This window comes from Rhinolophus hipposideros (assembly GCF_964194185.1).
Source record: "Rhinolophus hipposideros genome assembly, chromosome: 20".
NCBI classification, from domain to species: Eukaryota; Metazoa; Chordata; class Mammalia; order Chiroptera; family Rhinolophidae; genus Rhinolophus; species Rhinolophus hipposideros.
In genome coordinates, this window is record NC_138066.1 from 33891033 (window position 1) to 33912358 (window position 21326).

At 39.7% G+C, this 21326-nt stretch overlaps 1 protein-coding gene across 1 annotated transcript; it reads left to right on the forward strand.

The window, feature by feature from the left end:
- The first annotated feature begins 5377 nt into the window (after positions 1–5377).
- MRPL45 (mitochondrial ribosomal protein L45) lies at positions 5378–20846 on the forward strand. Its single transcript, XM_081028186.1, has 8 exons — positions 5378–5621; positions 6536–6713; positions 7118–7235; positions 9715–9813; positions 17296–17344; positions 18185–18334; positions 18742–18915; positions 19123–20846. The coding sequence occupies exons 1-8, from the start codon at positions 5487–5489 to the stop codon at positions 19207–19209; spliced, it is 990 nt and encodes a 329-aa protein (XP_080884312.1). The 5' UTR covers positions 5378–5486; the 3' UTR covers positions 19210–20846.
- The last annotated feature ends 480 nt before the right edge of the window (positions 20847–21326 follow it).

Below are 21326 nucleotides of genomic sequence, written 5' to 3' on the forward strand. Positions count from 1 at the left end.
CTTCTGCTCAGTCTCAGAAACAGATGGCACATTCCACTCCAAAAGTGACCGTAGGAGAGATGAGAGGAAAAGGGAAGAACAGAACCAGGTGGAAATGTGTCACATCAGAAAACACAGGGCAAAGTACAAGAGACGTTTTGTCTAGCAGGTGAGTAGGAAATAGAAACTAAACGCACCTCCAAGGAAACCAGGATAAATAAAGGGCAGAAGAGCACCATGGCTGGGCTGACACAGATGATAGAAGAGGACTGACGGCTAAGGCTGAGGAGGACCAAGCAGCATTAGCCTGGAAACCTACAAGACTCAAGAGCAAAATGGCAAAAAGTCACATTTCTTGTTTGGAGGTCCTCACCTCTTGCAAATCCATCTCTCTTTCCTGAACACCCTTCCCAGTTTGTGGCAATTCTTAGAACTCTCCTCTGGTGCAAAAACAGTTTTAGGCACCTAATGTCTACCAGTTATATGTGTCCACATGTGATAGTACTGACAATAGCCCTACGAAGTAAGTTTTATGATCCCTGTTTCACAGATGGGTACACTGAGACTTAGAGGATTTAAGTAATTCGTTCATAGAGTTTGGAAGAAGTGGAGTCTGTATCAGCTGCCAGAGTCCCCATAGATTCCACTATACCAAGCTGCCTTTGATTTGAAGTCAAATCAAATCAAAATGAGGTCAAATAGTAGAGACTTCTTAAGCCTTCCAAGGAGCAGTTACGAGCAGAGCAGGTAAAGAGCAATAAACAGATATCTTTAAATCTCTGGATGAGGTATTAAAAATCCTGGAATTGTTGGATTTACATAGGCCTTCCTGTAGTCTGAGATTCCCAGTGCAGCCTTGGTACCCTCTAGTGGAAATTTCCTGCATTCACACAGCTTCCCTTCAATCCCAGAGTTGGGAAGGAAGCCCAAACACGGGAGAGGATCCCAAAAGAATGATCAGCTGGAAGTACATGTTTGTATGCCCGGGTCCACGTCAGGTAGAGGAAGGAATATAGACCAGAGGGAAGGTGTGCTGAGTCCTTGGTTCACAAGGGGCCCCAAAGGGAGTCCTTGCCAGTATATAAATGAGCTCAGGCCTTTGTGCATTATTAATAAGAGCTCAATACACATCACATGGGACGGTAGGCTTTTAGGGCTCTAGAGAAAGACGTGTTTTTTTTTAATGGGGAAAATTAGTGGTCAGAGATGGGAAGTGACTTGCCTAAAACCACAGGGTAAATCAATGTCATCAATGATGGGACTAGAACCCACGTCTCCTGCCTCCCAACTCAGAGACCTTCCCACTATATCACACTTCCCTATTTGTTGGTTGATTGATTTTAGCCATAAATCGGTGTGCATATAAGGACATGAGGTTGTAGGTATAATCAGGAAATTATTTTTGCCTCCATCTGCCCACAATCTATACAATTTTCATTCTTTCATTCGACTCATTTACTGAGTTCCTATTCTTGCCAAACACTTCTCTAGACATCGCTTTTCAAGTTTGTGGACCCTTTTACAGGGTACCCCAGCATATGAGAACAGGCTCCCAGGCTCCAGACCTCATGCCTACAGACTCTTGGCACTCCTGGAGCTTCCCCAAGTTCCCAGCACTAAGGTGTCAGATTTCTTTCTGTCTCCCTCTTCCTGCGGAGGTAATCCCTAGGAATGGAAGTGGGTTAGAAACAGATTACTCTGATCCAGGGGCTTTGCTCTCTCCTCTCTAAATGTGGTGTGGGTTGGGGCGGAAGAGGTGGGGGAGAGTCACAAATAGCCTGAAATTCCCTTTTAGGGTTATTGCTTGATTTAGCCAGCTGGGAGAAAGTGGAGCAAGAAGAGGCTAGGGATTAATTCTAGACCTAGCTTGAACAGCAAGCTGCATGGGCTTTTTTTCTTATTGAGCCAGGATGAGCAATATCTCTTCCTGAACATACCTGTAGAGATAAGGAGCCTGAGGCAGGCAGAAAACAGTAAAGGGAAAGAAGCTAGAAGAGAGTTGTGCAGCACAGAAAATAAAATCATTTTTGGGCTCCGAAACAAACCTGCGTTTTGGTGGTCTTAGCTTCAGCAGAGGTGAGAATGGCTCCCTAGGGGAAGAGAACTAACACACAGGGCTTCCTGAGGATTTCCAAGTTAGGAACTCTCTTACTTTAGGGACACTGCACTGGGATGGTCTCTGGGGACAAGGCTGTTATCTGTGTCTAGCACAAAGAACAGTTACACTTACCAGGCTCTGCTAAGCTCTGTATAACCTTCCCAAGGTTATCATGGGGCTTGAAAGCAGTGGCCATAACGAACCAGAGTGGGAACCTGTAGTAACTCTGAGTTAATAACAATTCTATGAGTTAGATACTTAATTACCCGCTTTCTATATGTGAGGGAAAGAGTTGGAGCTAAGTTGTAAACTTAGGCACTATAGCATTCTTAACCACTGTGCGAGTCATAGGTCAACTCTTGGAGTGACAAAGAAACTCTACTAACATTGCTAGCTAAAAATCACTTGAGAACATTTCTCAGAAAATCAGAATTCTTGGTTTCTTCTATGTCACCTTATCTTGGACACTTTACTTCTTTTTTTAAAAAAAAATATTTTTAATATTATTGGGAAATATTGGGGAACAGTGTGTTTCTCCAGGGCCCATCAGCTCCACGTAGTGGTCCAATCTAGTTGTGGAGGGCGCAGCTCAGCTCCAAGTCCTGTCACCATTTTAATCATTAGTTGCAGGGGCCACAGCCCACTATCGCATGCGGGAATTGAACTGGCAACCTTGTTGAGAGCTCGCGCTCTAACCAACTGAGCCATCCGGCCACCCGACAATTTACTTCTTTTGCTCTTCATGCAAGGGAGGGAAGTACAACTTAAACACATGGCAAGACTATTACTCGCTTCAATCCAAGTATCATATTGTTTGTTGTAAATAGATTCTTCCAATTGTCCAGAAGGATTTTCCTTCTTCAAATAAACTCTGTTTCTCCTAGAATGTAGGTTACCAAGCAGAATTTTGGCAATTCCAATCTTAGATGTCATCTGTCACTGGGAGAAAAAAAAGTGCAAGTACACGCCACCACTGTTCAAGGGATATCTCATTCTCTTTGGCTCTATTTAGAAATTTCAATAGGACAATAGGGGATTCCAGGAACCCCTGTATTTGGAGAAACAGGAAATCAACTTTGCTTTCTTCCTCGTCATGTTTCATCTGGGATTTTACTCATCCATATATTGAATAAATACTTGAGTATCTACTATGTGCAAGACTGTCCTTTGTGAGGTTGAGCCCCTAACCACCTTATTCCTTCTTCTAATTGCACAATGAGTTCCGTTCTCTTATCTTGCTTTTTCTGAAATGTGAATTACTAGGGTTGTAGGATTAAGAAATATTCTTTTGGTGTTACTTTCCCAGCAGACAGCTCTCAATTTTCCATGGAGTTCATGAGGTAAGAGATAATATGAATTTTCCAAAAGAACAGCTAATAAAAAAAGCCCACTTATGGGGCCGGCCCGTTGGCTCAGGTGGTTAGAGCTCCATGCTCCTAACTCCAAAAGCTGCCGGTTCGATTCCCACATGGGATGGTGGGCTGCGCCCCCTGCAACTTAGCAACTGGACCTGGAGCTGAGCTGCGCCCTCCACAACTAAGACTGAAAGGACAACTAAGGCTGAAAGAACAACAACTTGAAGCTGAACAGCACCCTCCACAACTAAGATTGAAAGGACAACAACTTGACTTGGAAAAAAAGGCCTGGAAGTAAGTACACACTGTTCCCCAATAAAGTCCTGTACCCCTTCCCCAATAAAAAAAAAGCCACTTATAATTCGTCCCAGAATGAATTAAATGATATTGACTCCCCTTGTTTTTCATCCAGCCTGATATGAAACAAATTTGCATTCCCTGAGAAACTGATCAGAGGGCAGGCAGAGGATGATCTGGGATGTGAGGCCAACATAAAACTCAACAGTGGGGCAGATAATCCCTGGCAGACTATATCAATGTGCTGTGTTAGTTAATAACTACTTATCAAGGAGTGTGGTTTTCTGACTTCGGTGGGGAGACCAGTAAAAAAAAAAAAAATTCGTGTTTTATTTTCATAGAGTACTTAGACAGGAGTCTGTTATCTCATTTACATGCTTAATAATATATATGCTTTAATTAACGCATACATATAGCACTGATTTCATATCACTATTAATGTGTCATGCTATAGGTTCAGTGTGTGGCCAGGACTTGTGGGAATTTACAGCATAGTTGAGAAGTCAAGATTTAAGACAATACATGTGATCCCCAAACCCAAAAGTAATCTCTTTTCTTTGATAGTCCCTGATATTTTACCGGGAACTTTGTAGCAATTCTATTCCAGCCTGTAAGCTCTTGTACACATACTAAAGCTCCTAACTCATTGCAAAATACTGTAAGTGCTCAGTAAACACTAATTGACAGAATAAGAACCTAGTGTGGAAAGTGTTTCCCACTCAGCAATGATTACAGCACTGAATTTGCCAGGATGATCCCAACATCATGAATCCCTTAACAACTGAATGTGAAGCAGTACATCATACTATTTTTCCCCGAAAGTAAGACCAGGTCTTATACTAATTTTTGCTCCAAAAGACGCATTAGGGCTTATGTTCAGGGGATGTCATCCTGAAAAATCATGCTAGGACTTATTTTCCCGTTAGGTGTTATTTTCAGGGAAACATGGTAGTAGTTAGTGCATGGGTTCTGGAGTTAGATTGCTTGGATTTGAATTCCAGTTCTGCCAATTATTAGCCATATGATCTTAAATAAAATTTGTACTTAATTTCTCTGCAACCCAACCTCATTTGTAAAAGGAGAATATTATTCATTTATTTGATATATGTAAATGCTTAGAAAATTGCCTGGTACCTGATAAACATTTCTAAGTGTAAACTATTATTTGTTAATATTAATCCTGTGCCTCTTTCCCCAAAGGACAAATAAGAAATGTTTTTGTCAGTCCACGTGTCTTTTGCTTCAATGAACACAGTAGTCATAACGTTTATTCATCAATAAACATAGTAGTCATCAATTTCCTTAATTTGACATTAAGAAATAATTTTCTTCACATGGTACAGATTAGGAAACCTAGGGCTCAAGCTTAAGGTTATAAAGCATATTGAGGTCAGATACAAACCCAGAAACTATTCGTTATTGTTTTTTCTGGGATCCAATAAGGCACAGAATAAAAACACTCTCAGAAGAGCCACACCTTTTCATTATTCTCCGAACAGAAACAAGGTGCAGCAACTTCCGAACCTTATAGGAATGCAGCAATTGCTGGTCGCCTAAAAGCTTCCTGCGCAGGCGCAGCTCGCGCTCCAGGCCCCTCCGGTTGGCGCGTGACAGCCGTGCTCTCCACCCTACCCCCAACGCCGTCTTAATGCGCACGCGCAATCCGTATTCCACGCGCACGTGCGCGTTCGCGCCGCTCACACCTCGTCGGAGGGCGCGCGCCCTGGAAAATTCCACACCCGAATTAACTCCACCCTATGCGTCTTCTCTCCTGCCCCAGGCTCTTCACTCCTCGTCCCCATCCCAGCGGCCTTTGCGTGGACAAAATGGCAGCCCCCATGCCGCGGGGATTGTCTTGCTTATCCAGGGCTTTAGGATGGTGGTCTCGGCAGGTGGGTAGAGTCGGGGCTCGTAGGACTCTAGGGGCTGAAGGAAGAGTTCAGAGTAGAGGGAAATACTCCCTTCGCAGTTGTCCTTAGTGCGCTTGGACGGTACGAGTCATACCAAGGTTAGGGAAGAGTTTGAGGTAGACGGGACCCAGCCACAGAGTTAAGTGACCGAGTAGGGAGAGCCTGGGTAGGGCCATGAGGGCAAGCAAATTCTCGGGGATTAAGTTTCTCCAGTTTGGTTTGGGTCTCTGGCGGGAAGAGGTTAAAGGGGGAAAAAGTAATCGTTTGGAAGGTGGGCGCGCTTCCCCTTGATTCTTACAAATGTTCTAAATGGAATATTGTCACTGTACCTACTTAAGCAAACATCATGGTCAGAGAGAAAAGAGACTTAGCCTTCAAAGAGCTTATGGATCAGTTGGGAGCTAGAACGACAGAATGGCATTTACAGTGAGGTTCCCAATAGAACGAGCAGCACGTAATCTCCGTAAGTATAGAGGAGATGATAAGAATAGGATTTTCTTATGCGATGATAATAGTATTCCACTCATTTCAGCATTGGGTTGGTGTTGAAGTTCCATGGGACTGAAGTTTCTTTGAAAGCAGAAGCCTTGCTTTAATCAACTCTGTATCCCTAGGAGTTGGCATAGTCCTGTCCAATGGAGAGTACTAAAGGAAGTGCTTTAGTAAATATTGAATGGCGTTAGTATTAGTAAAGGTTGCTTACTAGCTTCTAGTAAGAAACACCCGTAAAGTGTTAAGGTAGTAATGCATTTTCCTCCCTGATAGGTAATAATTATATTTTATACTTATTCCTAAGTAATTCTTTGGATGTGCCTTTTCTATCTTTGCTTAGAGTTTGTTTAAGATAGTAGATATTTTTCCAGGTTATCGATATCCTAACTTTTCCTGCCTTCCAGCCAGTCCTGGTGACTCAGTCAATAGCTGTATTTCCAGTGAGAACTAAAAAACGTTTCACACCACCTGCTTATGAACCCAAATACAAATCAGAAAAGGAGTTTATGGAACATGCCCGGAAAGCAGGACTGGTCATTCCTCCAGAACGTTTGGAGCGTCCCATACATCTGGCCTGTACAGGTGAGTGATGGTATGTCTGAACCCTTGACCCAATCTCCTGTCAGAGATAATCTGGAAAGTGGAATGATTTGGACTATGGTTGACAGTATTTAAAAAATCATTTGACCCTCAATAGTGATTTACTTTGTATACACTATATTTCATGAGGTCCTCTTTGATTTTGTTTTCACACTATTCCTAGAATGCAAGGGTGAAATTTCCCCATTTTGTACAAGAAGCAGAGGTTCTCAGAGAAGACTTAAATTATCTTCTTCTATTTTTTCTAATGCAACATGGTTCCCTTTACATGGAAATCTAGTTTGTTAGTCTGCTTTATATCCATGATCCCTCCCAATTTTATGTGACTTTAAGATGACTTTTTCTCAGTCTTTCAATGCTTTCTTAGTTTTCTCCTCTCATTACAGCTGGTATCTTTGATGCCTATGTTCCTCCAGAGGGTGATGCGCGGGTGTCATCTCTTTCAAGGGAAGGACTGTCACAGAAGACTGAGCGATTGAAGAAGAATGTGGAATCACAGTTGTCGTAGGTGTCCAAGACAACTGGGAGTCAATGTTAGAATAAAAATTTCCTGTTACTGCTATATTCCAGAGAATTGGATATAACTTATTGAATTGAATTCGATATAACTCCTTTAACAACTTGACAGTATTTTCTTGCTCTGTAATAGAGTCTAGTTAATATAGAATAATATGGACATTCTGATACTTAGCATCTCAGCCTTTATTGGTCGTTTTTGTCACATCAGTAAGAGAGTTGACTTTGAAGTTTGTAGGACACTTTTTATTACATATTTTAAAATTTAAAGTAATAATAAAAGAGAGCATATATGAGAAGCGTACATTAGAATTTAAGCTTCAGAGAGTAAGAAAAGCCAAAAAGTGTCAAGAAGACAGATCTGTTCTAGGGAGCTAACTGGACCTCAGTTAAGGAGCTGAGGCCAAAGCCTTCTTCCGAGTCTCTCTTTTAGTTGAAAGGACAAAAAACATTTAGTATTTGTCACTGTAAGGTTCTTTAGGGTCATGTATAGATTTTTATGTACAGGTATATTGAGTGGGTGTTAATTCTTTATGTGGCCATAACTTATTTCTCTAACAAATCTTATACATCACCTTTCCTGCTTAAAACTTTTATGACTCTCTGTTTATTACCTGAAGAATAAAATCCAGATTTCTTCAGTGGTATTCAAGGCATTTTATAGTCTGGCTCTTGCCTTTCTCTCTCTCCATCATCATCTCTTTATTCCTTTTTTCTCATTCTAAACTTCAGCATGTCTAAATGAATTGCCAGTTCCTCAATGGTATTGTGCTATGCCTCTCTGCCTTTGCACATCCTTTGCTTTGCTTGAAAATATCTTTTTTCCCCTTCTTTACCTGGTAACTCCAACTCATTCCTTAAAAACCAGTTGGGCATCATGCCTGCTTTTAAGCCTTCCCTGACTCTCTTTGGAGCTGCCTTTGCTATAATTGTAACCGTACACTTATATATACTACTTCTAATAACTCTACACTGAGATGATTTCCTTTGATGTATTTCTCTCCTGGACTGGGAGCTCTTTGATGGGTGGGTAGGTCCATGATGGTGATGAACAAAACACGTGGTTTTATCATGGAGTTATCTAGAATAGGAAAACAGCCATTAAATACTGATTGCACACAATTAAATAATTAGAGGTATGGTGAAGTGTGAGTGCTCTGGGAACGTATGACGGAAGTCTTCCCGGAGGAAATGACATTTAAAGCTGGAAACTATTGTGAGGAGTGAAATGTCTGTTACATTGTTTTGTACACCTGAAACTAATTAAAAAAAAAAAGCTAGGAACTAAATTGCTTAAGAGTTAAGCGGTTTGAGGGGTGTCATGAGGAAGAGCGTTTTAGGGAGACAAAACAGTATAAGCAAGGCTCTGAGGTGAAAAGTGTGTGAAGGGATGTGTTGGATTTTGTCAGATGCTTTTTCTGTGTCTGTTGAGATGATCATGTGATACTTGTTCCTTATTCTATTGATACATTGTATGACATTAATTGATTTTCAAATGTTAAGCCAAACTTGCATTCCTGGGATAAATTCCACTTGGTTATGGTGTCCCTCATCTTCTTAATATACTTACATTACACTTATTAGCTCAGAACTCCGTGTTTACACTATTATAACTAGGAAAATGCTGTTGACATTGAGTCGTGCAGTACAATATGATTTTTCCTTTCTTACATAATATATTTTTTTGGAGCTAAGTGCCTTTTTTTTTTTTTTCTTCCTCATTTGCTTACAGAACCCGTGGTTGTATAAATTTCCTCTCAGTACATTGAAAATATTAAGTATTTTATCAATTTAATCTTTAAGAAGAAATCCCTTCTGGAGCCTTCTTACCTGTTTTAGTCTGTACTTGCTGTTAGGCCCACTTGCACATCTTGGGATCTACTTTTATCATCATCCTAACATTCCTTTGCCTTGCTTTTGTGTTTTATTCCGTTTCCTAGATTTTATGTCTTTTTCATGGTTTATTCTGTTATTTTGATGGAACACATTCCCCAATTTTCCTGAGAAAGGGTGTATGGTAGGTGAAATGAGATCTTGCATGTCTAAGTTTTTCTTTATTCTCCCACTTCATTTATAGTTTGCCCAGGTATAAAATTCTGGGCTAGAAATCCTTTTCTCCCTGAATTAAAAGCACTGCTGCATTGTCTTTCCAACTAATGTTGCTATTTAGAATCACAATGTCATTCTGACTCTTGAGCCTTTGCATGAAACCTGTGTTTTTTCCTTAGTGCTTATAGGTGTTTTCTTTGATGCCAGAATTCTGAAATTTTAGTATGTAAAACCTTGGCCTTTTTTTAGAATGATTAATTTAAGTGTGAATTAGAAGATTGAGTTTACAGTTCTTGGCACATTCAAAAAACAATTGCTATTGAATAAGTGGATAGGCATTAATGGAGGTTAATGTAAGATGTGAGTTATGGAAAGTGTACAAAGTCTTTAGAAATTATTCTCATGCTTAATTTTACAGAATACGGAAGATAAAACAATATGACGCTAATTTTAAAATAAAGGACTTCCCTGAAAAGGCTAAGGATATCTTCATTGAAGCTCACCTTTGTCTAAACAAGTAAGTGAACTCCGTATCTTATACCCATGACATTCTCAGCAGCTATTATTCTAGGCATGGATTTTTATTCCCTTCAGGTAAGAGTTCTAGAATGGAAAAACTTCCTGTAGGAAATAATTGGAGCTTAGAGCTGTCCTTGACCCTTCTCCCTGCTGCTGGGGTTTTTTGTCATTCGGTCTGGCTCAGCTCCCCCTGCAGGTTTTGGGAGACTGCCAAATGGCTGCTGTTTTCATCCCACCTGATCCCTAATTCTTCCTGATACTTTTTGAATGTTTGTCTTATATGTGTATACTTCCCTTTCCTTAGTTATTTTGAATAGTTTCTTTTGAAAATTTTCAACATTTTCTTGATTCAACCAAGGGAAAAGTCAGGGCTGCTAGGGAGATGAAAAATCAGTGAGGGGCCTGGAATAATTTTAAGTACCAGTCCTTGGACTGTTGCTGACATTCTTGAGTTGTGGCTGCTATGGCGAGGCTTCAGGTAGGACTCCCAAATCTGTGCTGTAAAATTTATTATTATTTTTACTTCTGTTTTATTTTTTTTAAATTATGAAATATTTCAAACATAAAAATGTACCATTCAGGTTAATAGATGTTTATATTTTATTGTATTTGTTTCAGAACCCCTAATTGGAGGAGGAGACAGGAATAAAACATAGATAGAGCAAAAGCCTTATCACCCCATTCTTTTCCTTTCTACAGATGACTATTATGTATCCTCCTTATGCATATTTTTATACTTTCTCTACATATATATATAAATAATGTACAGTAGTTCCTTATGTATTACAAAAATTTACAATGATAATTGTAATATATCTTTCTGAAATGATATAATTCAAGTTCTTTGCTAGAATGATATTGTATGTATCTTTTATATATATATCTTTTCAAAACCTATTTTTATTGTTCAACATTGTTTTTGTATATTTGATTTTTTTCTATCACATTATTTTGTGCATTCTATTTACCATGATTTTTCTTTGCTTTTTTTTCTCCTTTCGTTTATTGGATTGATACAATTTTCTTCTTCCATTTTTATTCCTTCCACTTGTTTGGAAATATGAGATTCTACTTGTTCTTTTAGAAGTTATTGTTAAAATGTTTAACATGTATTCTTGAGTTATAAGAACCTTAGAATATTTTAATTCCAATCCCTACCTCATCCATCTTCCCTATTATTGTCATCTAGTTTTTTTAGTTCTGCCTTTTAAAAATTTCACCTTCACTTTTATTTATGGGTTTTGTTTTGTTTTGTTTTTCCACTTCAGTTTTAAAGGATGCTTTCTTTAGGTAGAGAATTCCAGGTTGGTCATTGCTTTCTATCAGCATTTTGAAAAATGTCATCTTTTGGTTTCTGTTGTTTCTATTGAGAAGTTAGCTATTTTTTCTTATTCCTTTGAAGTTGAAGTTTCTTTTTCTCTCTCTGCTTTTAAGATTTTTTTCTCTGCCTTTCGTATTCAGCAGTTTACTCTGTGTGTGTGTTCATATGCATATCTTCATCCTGCTCTGGGTTCCTGTTGCTTTTTAAATCTTTGAGTGCTTTTTTGTTAGTTTTGGAAAATTCTTAGAACATCTTTTCAAATGTTGCTTCTGCTCCACTTTCTTGTCTTCTTTTGTGGCTCTGAATACACATACAAGTATGTTTGATCTTTTCACTGTGTGCCAAATATCTCAGGCTATTTTCTATTTTTTCCAATCCTTTTTTTCCCCTCCTCCAGCTTTAATCTGGATATTTTGTTTCTTTTCTTTTTCTGATCTACCTGTCCTCTTTTCAGTTGTATCTAGTCTGCTGTTAAACCTATTGAGTTCTTAATTTTATACTTGTTTTCTGTTTTTTACTTTTAGAATTTTCATTTGATTTTTTGTGTGTGTCAAGTTCTTTGCTAAAATTCTCCATTCTGTCATCTAATTTCTTGAACATACTAATTACATTTAAAATCTGTGTCTGATAAAAACTGTATCTTCTATAGGTCTGTTTTCTCTTATTTCTTTTCTTTTGGTTTTGGTTAGTTCTTTTTTTTTTTGTATGCCTGCATTTTTTTTACAAATAGTTATTTTTTATAAATCAAAGATGTAACCATTTATTTAAAAAATTATCAGTTTAATAGGGCTTTTATTTATTGTGGTAAAATACACATAAAATTAAAATTTGCCATTTGAACCATTTTAAGGTATATAATTCAATGGCCTGAAGTATACTCATGATGTTGTACAACCATCACTGCTATTTCCAGAACTTGTTCATTATCCCAGACAGAAACTCTGTACCCGTTAAGCAATAGTTTTCCATTGTTCCCTCCTCCCAGCACCTGGTAATCCATATTCTACTTTGTCTCTATGAATTTGCCTATTTTAAGTACCTCGTATAAATGGAATCTTACAGTTTTTGTCCTTTTGTAACTGGCTTATTTCAGTTGGCATAATATGTTCAGAGCCCATTCATGTTGTAGCATGTATCAGAATTTCCTTTTTTTTAAGGCTGAATAATATTCCTTTGTGTGTATACACCAACTTTTGTTTATCCATTCATCTGTTGGGGTATATTTGGGTTATTTTTCCACCTTTTGGCTATGGTGAATAATACTTTTATGAACATCAGTGTACAAGTATCTGCTGAGTTCCTGCTTTCAGTTCTTTTGGGTATGTCTGGGTGGGTATACCTGGGTATATACCCAGGAGTGGAATTGCTGGATCATGTGATAATTCTATGTTTAATTTTTTTGAGGTACCACCATGTTGTTTTTCACAGCAGCTTCACCATTTTTCATTCTCACTAGCAGTGCACTGGGGTTCCAGTTTCTCCACATCCTTACCAACACTTGTTATATTCCATTTTTTAAATTACAGCCATCTTAATGGGTGTAAAGTGGTATCTCATTTTGGTTTTGCTTTGCATTTCCCTGATGGCTAGTGATATTGAGCCATCTTTTCATATGCTTGTTGGTCATTTGTATACTTGTTTTTTAAGAAAAGTCTATTCAAATACTTTGCCCATTTTTGAATTGGGTTCTTATTTTGTTGTTGAGTTTTAGTAGGTCTCCACATGTTCTGGACATGAATCCCTTACGGATAGGTATGTGCTTTGCAAATACTTTCTCCCATTCTGTGAGTTGTGTTTTCACTCTCTTGATAGTACCTTTTGATACACAAACGTTTTTAATTTTGGTGAAATCCAACTTACATTTTTTTTTTTGTAGCCTGTGCTTTTGATGTTTGTCATATCCTAGAAATCATTGCCAAATCTAATGTCATGAAGTTTTTCCCCTATGTTTTTCCTAAGAGTTTTATAGTTTTAGCTCTCATATTTATGTCTTTGATACACTTTAAGTCAATTTTTGTGTATGTTGCAAAGTAAGGATCCAACTTCATTCTTTTGCATGTGGATATCCAGTTTTCCCAGCACCATTTGTTGATGAGACTGTTCTTTCCTATTTAATGGTCTTGGCAGTCTTGTTGAAAATCCGTTGACCATATACATAAGGGTTTATCTCTGGGCTCTCCATTCTAGTCCATTGGTCTGTATGTTTGTCCTTATGCCAGTACCACATTGTAAATAAATTGTTTTCTTAATTTTCTTTTTTGGTTGTTCATTGCTGGTATATAGAAATACAACTGATTTTTGTAGATTTTGTGTCCTGCATCTTTGCTGAATTTATTTATTAGTGCTAACACCTTTTTGTGGAAATTTTGGATTTTCTACACATAAAATCATGTCATCTGTGAACAGAGATAATTTTTACTTCTTTTCTGATTTGGATGCCTTTTATTAATATTTCTTTTTCTTGCCTAATTGCTCTGGCTAGAACGTCATAGCATTATGTTTACTAAAAGTGGTAAAAGCAGAAATCCTTCTCTTGTTTCTGATCTTAGGGGAAATGTTTTCAGTTTTTGACCATTGAGTATATTAGTTGTGGGTTTTTCTTATAAAGTCTTTATAATGTTGAGGGAGTTTCCTTCAAATATTCCTAGTTTGCTGAGTGTTTTTTATCATGAAAGGATGTTGGATTTTGTCAAATGCTTTTTCTGTATCAGTTGAGATGATCGTATTCATTTTTTTCCCTTCATTTTATTAATGTGGTATATTACATTGATTCTCTTACGTTAAATCATCCTTGCATTCTAGGGATAAATCTCACTTAGTTGTGGTTTGTAATTCTTTTAGTATGATCTTAAATTTGGCTTGCTAGTATCCCATTGAAGATTTTTGCGTTTTATTGCTCCTTAGACTGGATAATTTCAATTGCTTTATTGTCAAGTTTGCTGATCCGTTTTTTTGACTGTTCAACCCCTGTAGTGAATTTTTTTATTATAGTTATCGTACTTTTCAACTCCAGAGTTTGGTTCCTTTTCATAATTTCTCTTTATTGATGTTCTTATTTTGTTCATACATTGTTTCCTGATTTCCTTTAGTTCTTTGTCCATTGTTTCTTTTATCTCGTTGAGCATATTTGGGACAGTTGATTTATCATCATCTTTGACTAATAATTCCAGTGTCTGAGCTTCCTCAGGGTTGGTTTCTGTCAATTTATTTTCCTGTGAATGGACCATACTTTTCATGTTTCTTTGTATACTTTGAAATTTTGTGTTGAGAACTGGACATTCTGACTATTATAATGTGGTAATTCTGGAAATCAGGTTCCTCTACTCCTCAGGAATTGCTGACTTTGCTCATCATTGCTGTTACCATCCATTTGTGACTTCTTCAAACTAATATTGCTAAGTGTGTATTTTGTTGTGTGTAGTCATTGACTTCTCTGCTCCGTTATCTCTGCAGTCAGCCAGTGGCCTGATAAAGATTTCTTAAATGTCTGGCCGAATAAAAACAAAACAGGTGTTTTTGTCCCTTTGTCCCTTTAAATTTTCTGATTGACATCAGTGTGAGAAGCTGCTGCAGCCAGCAGGACTAAAACCATGGCATCATTTGTTCTGGTCTCTGTGATTCACCAGACCAATATGTGCAACCCCCAATTTTTGGAGGGCAAAGTCCCCACTGCCTGTGCTTGCATCTACTCCAGGAACACAGGCCACTATCCCCACAGTCATGGCAGGTCTGAGGGAAGGGGCATAGTTTGTACACATTGTTTTTCTACCCACGATCATTAGCCTCTCCATCGGGCACTTCTCTGGTTGTTACAAGTGTCCAGTCAGAATCCAGAGTTCTGAAATAGTGATTCTGATCATTTTTTCTAATTTACCAATTGTTTTGATGGAGGGACTCACCCCTTGAGCTTCCCTACTCCATTATTTTGCTTGATGTCTGTGTCTGTTGATTTATTTATTTATTTTATTTATTGGGGAATATTGGGGAACAGTGTGTCTTTCCAGGGCCCATTAGCTCCAAGTCATTGTCCTTCAATCTAGTTGTGGAGGGTGCAGCTCAGCTCCAAGTCCAGTCGCCATTTCAATCTTAGTTGTAGGGGGCGCAGCCCACCATCCCATGCGGGAATTGAACAGGCAACCTTGTTAAGAGCTCACGCTGTAACCACCTGAGCCATCCGGCTGCCCCTGTGTCTGTTGATTTCGCTGAATAGATTCCAGGTATGTTTTGTAATGTTTAGTTGTAGGCTCATCGTCAGTGGAGAGTGTTTCTTCTGAGGGAATTGTAAACAACCTAAGTTACAAACATACTTTTAAAGAGATTTTGTTTGTGTTTCTGCCAGGTACCCCAGTGTATCATTGGCCAGGTATTAGTATTTATGTTAATTTCTAGCTTAGGAATTCTTACACCATACAGGTACCATAAATTCTGTGTCCACATTGAGTACAATGTGGGCATAGGGCTTTAATGTTTCAGGTTGTTTTCCCCCCACTCAGAGCTCTAGACAAAGAGAAGCTTTATATCTAGGTTGGTGGGCAATTTTTCTAGTTTCCTTTCCTGCAGGTGCAGGACTCTTGACAGGCATAGGCCATCAGATCCTATTTCTGGATCCGTTTGTCATCCCTTATGCTGTTGTGGTAGCAGATTGTATTCTTTCCATTTTGGTTTTAGTTCTCTCTCCCTTTCTGGCTTCTAGGGATTTACCTTTCTTTCTTGTGAACTAGACTAGAATATTTTAAAACGTGTGTGTGTGTGTGTCTATGTGTATTACATTTTTTCCAACACTTCTAGATGTATATAGTGGGAGTAGTTTCACATTAGCTCAGTCCATTACGTTGCCAGAAGCACATGTCTTCTTTCTGTTTTTCAGTGTCAGTTTTATTGCAAAATCCCGTGTTTCCCTGAAAATAAAACCTAGCCGGACAATCAGCTCTAATGCGTCTTTTGAAGCAAAAATTAATATAAGACCAGGTCTAATATTATAATATAATATAATTTATATACATAATTAATAACTTATAATATAATATATAAGACCAGGTCTTATATTAATTTTTGCTCCAAAAGACGCCTTAGAGCTGATTGTCCAGCTAGGTCTTATTTTCAAGGAAACATGGCAGTAAGTGAACTCACAGAAAAGGGAATTTATTTCTACTGCAGATTTCTAAGCCAGGGGAATTATGGCTAAGACACTGGAATTATTAGTCAAAGATGATGATAAATCAATCCTCCTAAAATCATACATGTATAGTGAGGATGAAGAGTTCATTCAGAGGTGCCAGGGGCACGGTGGTTGTGGTAGTTCTTCACCACAACTCATTCTAGTCTAGGGCTACAATGGGAGAAGTGAGTTGGAATCTTTTCTATTAGGAATAGAGGTGGAAGGGAAGCAGATAGAACTAATCCCTTACACATTCTGGGATTAGAGACAAGATTTTTCAAAGGCACAGACTTAAACTGCCCAGGAAGTATTAAACTATGGGGAAAAGTCATGAATATGTATCTGAAATAAACTAATCTGTGCTGTTAGGTTTATTTGAAACCCCTCAGTTAGAAATCCTCCTAAAATCATACATGTATAGGAGCGGGAGACTGCTGTCTGTTTTCTTACTCTTCTTATTGCATAGAATCAGCATGACTAGGTCACTATGGCAGTAACAAAGATGGGCATGGGGTGGGGGCGACTGACCAGAAAAGACAGATGATTGCCTTTTGGCTACGTTCAAAGATGACAGTGTAAGATACAAAGCCAAGCCAGCTGGTACTAGTGGTGTGTCTGAGGTAAGAGGAGAGATGAGCGTTTGATTGTTATTTGTGTTGGATTTTGTTCCCCGTTGCAGCTTAGAGCAAAAACCAGTCTCCATGTCCCAGTGAGGGTCTCTTGCTGATCTTAAAGATGTATAGTAATTTCAGAGAAATTTCTATCTGCTCCTGAGATTCAAACTTAACTTGCTACAGAGCTCAGGATTCTCTGGTGAATCATATTATTGTTCATCTTCATGTCCTCAGAACTTAGCATATTACCTGGCTTATAGTAAGAGTACAGAAAACGTTTGTAAAAATGAATTTAATTGTTTTCCATTTTCAGGGCCATTTTCAATTTCATTACAGGGTATCCTCTGATAAAAGCAGGAGTCAGTGATACATATCTTTCTTTTTTAGCTCAGACCATGACCGACTTCATACCTTGGTAACTGAAAACTGTTTTCCGGTAGGTTCTCATTCTTAGAAACATGGGTTGCTGTATAGGTATAGTCTAGATATCTCCTCTGGTTTTCTTAAGAAGGATCTGTTTTGCAAGTTTAAGGAAATTTAAGGAAAAGGCTGAAGTTCCATTGTTTTTGGCTGAATGATAATGAGTTGGACTCTGGTAAGGGCCATGCAAATGAGGAAAGAGGAAGTCCTCAGCAAGCAGTACTGAAACCTCAAGGTATGGGCCACATTAGGCCAGCCTCCACATGCCTGCACTGTAATAAAGGATTTAAGAAGCATTCATGAGGCTTACACTGTATGGTAATGGGTTCTAGGTACTTTGGGAGACCCCCAAGAATAGGAACTTGGTGGTCCAAGAAGAACTTCAGTTTCTATCAGTTTGGCCCTAGGGACATATATGGGAATTTACTCTTAGCAATTTAACTTTTATATCCCTGTAAAATCCCACCCTTCTCTGCTAAAAGATAGGGATGGGCACCATCTATGCAGTCAGCAGAAATACATGCAATAATTAGTAGATTATGGCAATATATGGGAGAGATAATGGTGTATTAGGTAAGCTGGCAGTTTGGAGTGTGGTTTTCATCGATTTGGAGAGGGTCCTCAAGGAGGTAGGTTGGTCTTGAGTTATGATTTAGATGAAAAGAGAATTGTGGGCTTGAGCAATAGCTTAATCAAAACTTGGGAAGGTGAGAAAGAAAGCACAAGAAAGTATTTGGTGGGAAATGTTGCACATTGGCTATAGTATTGCAATGAGTGAGAGCAGGTGTGGAAGGAAGTACCAGCTTCCCTAAAGGGAGGGAAAAACTCAGTAGAACTTGTTCTCTTCTGCCCTCAGGACATGGTCTGGGACATCAAATATAAAACCGTCCGCTGGAGCTTCATAGAATCTTTAGAGCCACCCCATGTGGTTCAAGTTCGCTGTTCAAGTATGCTGAACCAGAGCAACATATATGGCCAGGTCACCGTCCGCATGCATACCCGGCAGGTAGAGGCACCAGCTTTTCTTCACTCTCAGGTTGGGCACCTGCCTATGGAGTCCTGGCTATAGCTGCCCAGGACTCTGGGTTCTAAGGAGAAGTTCACGATGGTCGTCCTTCCTCTGACACTGCACCCTTCCCACTGCTAGAAGTTAGCTCTAGTAAGACAGGTGCAGGGATATTCTCTCCCTCCCTTCCTAGTCTTGACTTCCCCCCTCCTACCCTCCCCAGTTAAAAAAAAACCTCTAAGAGTAAAGTGTCAATAGTTGATCAGTTAGTCTAGATTCAGAATTCTGCAATAATTTTTTTACCCATTAAAATGTTTTGGTTGTTTCAATAATGGTTGTGTGGCAAAAATCAAAAACAAAACAAACCACTGAGGACTAACAGGCCAGCTTTGCTCTCATTCTTGCAGACTTTGGCCATCTATGACCGGTTTGGCAGATTAATGTATGGACAGGAAGATGTGCCCAAAGATGTCCTGGAGTATGTTGTGTTTGAAAAGCACCTGACAAACCCCTATAGCAGCTGGAGAATGCATGGCAAGATCATCCCCCCATGGGCGCCCCCTAAGCAGCCCATCCTTAAGGTAAGGCAGCTTGTGTGGTTTAAGAGATCTGAGGCAGTACTAGTGACAACCTAAGCCAGTCCTGTTGGGCTCCACCTAGTGGAGAGAGGGGGTCATGCAACACCAGGGAAGGGGAACCCTGTTAGGGGTGGGCAAGGAGGCGAGGGTGACTGTCCTGGGTGAGCCATGGGCTTGGATGGTAGATAACTCAGCTTCCTGCTCTTTTAGACGGTGATGATCCCTGGCCCCCAGCTGAAGCCCTGGGAAGACTATGAAGAGCCACAAGGAGAGGCCCATAAGCCTCAGCTAACCTGAAAGCAAAAGTGATTTCTGGGGTGAAGCATGGGTGATGAGGTATCTGCGAGCTGTGAAGTCTGGGAGTCGGGAGCTGTGAAGTCTTCCATCTCCATCATGCAGTAGAACGAACTACCTTTGTTCTCTCTTTGTCCTGCTTGGGTCTTTTAGCAGTTTCATCCTCAACAACCACAGCTGATGGCTAGGCCCAGGTGAGTGGCTGCTATGCACAGCCATGGACCCACTTCTTTTTAAGATTTTATATCTAGCTTCTGGGTCTAGATGAAAGACAGTATGTTTCGGAGAACATCTGATAACAAATTTTCCCACAGCAGGTACTGTCAGGAGCAAACTAGCAGAATTTTCTTTCTTATCACAGGATATAAGAGTTTGAAATAAAATTCTCAGGGTGTTGGATAAATTGTGATGAGTTCTGTCTATTTCCCCTGATTCATGCTGGAAGTAGACCAGCCTTCAAATGGCAGAAATGGAAGACAGGCTTAATTGTGAGTGGTATGACTTCCACGAAATCCAGACTTGGGAAAACTAATTAGTGTTTATAAAAGATGATATCATTTAAGAGGGTTGTTTTCTCATACACTGACTCATTGAATCAGCATTTGTATTTCATAGAAGAATGTAAATCCAAAGAAATCATTTATCCCTCAGCCTTTGGATTGGGTTTTCATCAGCTGTATCCTGGTGTGTTTCCCAGGAAGTGGGGGGGGGGGGGAAGACGGGCCATGGAGGAGTTGATACATTTGGGAAATCCACCTGTAAGACTTGGTCCCCAGATTTCTAGCACCATTTCGGAGACGGTGACTGTTCGTTTCAGCCCCGCACTGGGAAGGCAAAGGCACCAGAATATGGACCTGTGTCGAGTGAAACAGCCCAGCCCCTCCTTGTTCCCTAGCTCCAGGTGGGCTGTCAGGAGGAGGAAAGGGGACTTCACATGCCTATGTGTCCTGGTCATCGGAGGTATGACAAGGGAAATCACTCTGTACCAGCAGCAAACTTGGCTTATAGTACGGATTGCTTTTGTCAGCCCAATGTGGGCTCCCTGGCAAAAACAGGACCTTAATTCTTATACTTCCTATTTTTCAAGCCTAGAATTTTCATGTAAGGAGTCTGTCTCTTAGGGGAAGGATTAATCTATTCTGACCTTGTCCTGAGAGTAGAGTCCAAAGAAACTGGAATCAGGCTGAGGATAACCTAACTCCCCTGTCTCTAAAGCTATCATCTCAGCAGAGCAGCAAACAGAGGAGGCCTCACTAGGGAAGACGGGTATCTGTATAACAGCTGCTGAGTGCTGACTGTGGAAACGATGTGTGTGCTTAGGGAGGAGGCAGCTCTGGTAGGTTAATCCAGAGCAGCCACTCTCATCATGCTGCTTAGTTTCAATCTCTTTGGCTTAAAATGTACATCAGTTTGAAGCCCAAGTGAGGTTTGGTCATATCCTATTTGTGTGAGCCCCGGATTAAGGCAAAATGAGATGGGAAGTGCTTTGAGCAGGAGCCATAAGGAGTAAAGGGAGTTGATCCAGGCTGGGCAGCGAAGCAGAGAAACAAAAAAAGCACATGAACTGGGCAAAGGATACATTGATTTCTCTGAATATGTAAAAACAGTGCTTCAAATAAACTATTTTACCCCACTCCTCTAGATCTGTTTCCGGAGCCTCTAGATAATCCTAAATAGCAGCTAAGCAATAGCTGCCACCAGGGAGCCAGAGGATAAGTGCGATTTTCATTTCCCTTTGGGATCAAATCTAGCTGAGCAAATGGCCCAGATGTAAAGGATTGGCTAAAAGGACCAGGCAGAAATCATCTGCAGTGCCAGCCACTGGCCGAGAATCAGCCAAAGTCCTAAAGCCTGCAGTGTAGTTACCTTGGGCTTTAGACTTGGTACTGTTTTTCTTTCCTGTTCCTGTTGAAAAACGTTGGGGGGAAAAAGTCACTATAATGAATAAGCTGGAACGAACTGCCACAATCAAGAAAAAGCATTCTTTATTTTTTTTCCCAATGGGATTGTTATGAGGTGCACAGTTAGCAAAATTCACATTGGTGGAGAAGCTGTGGGGTTAACTAGCCAGAGCCCAGAGCAACAACATGCTTCATCGACTTCTCTGAAAGGCCAGGGCA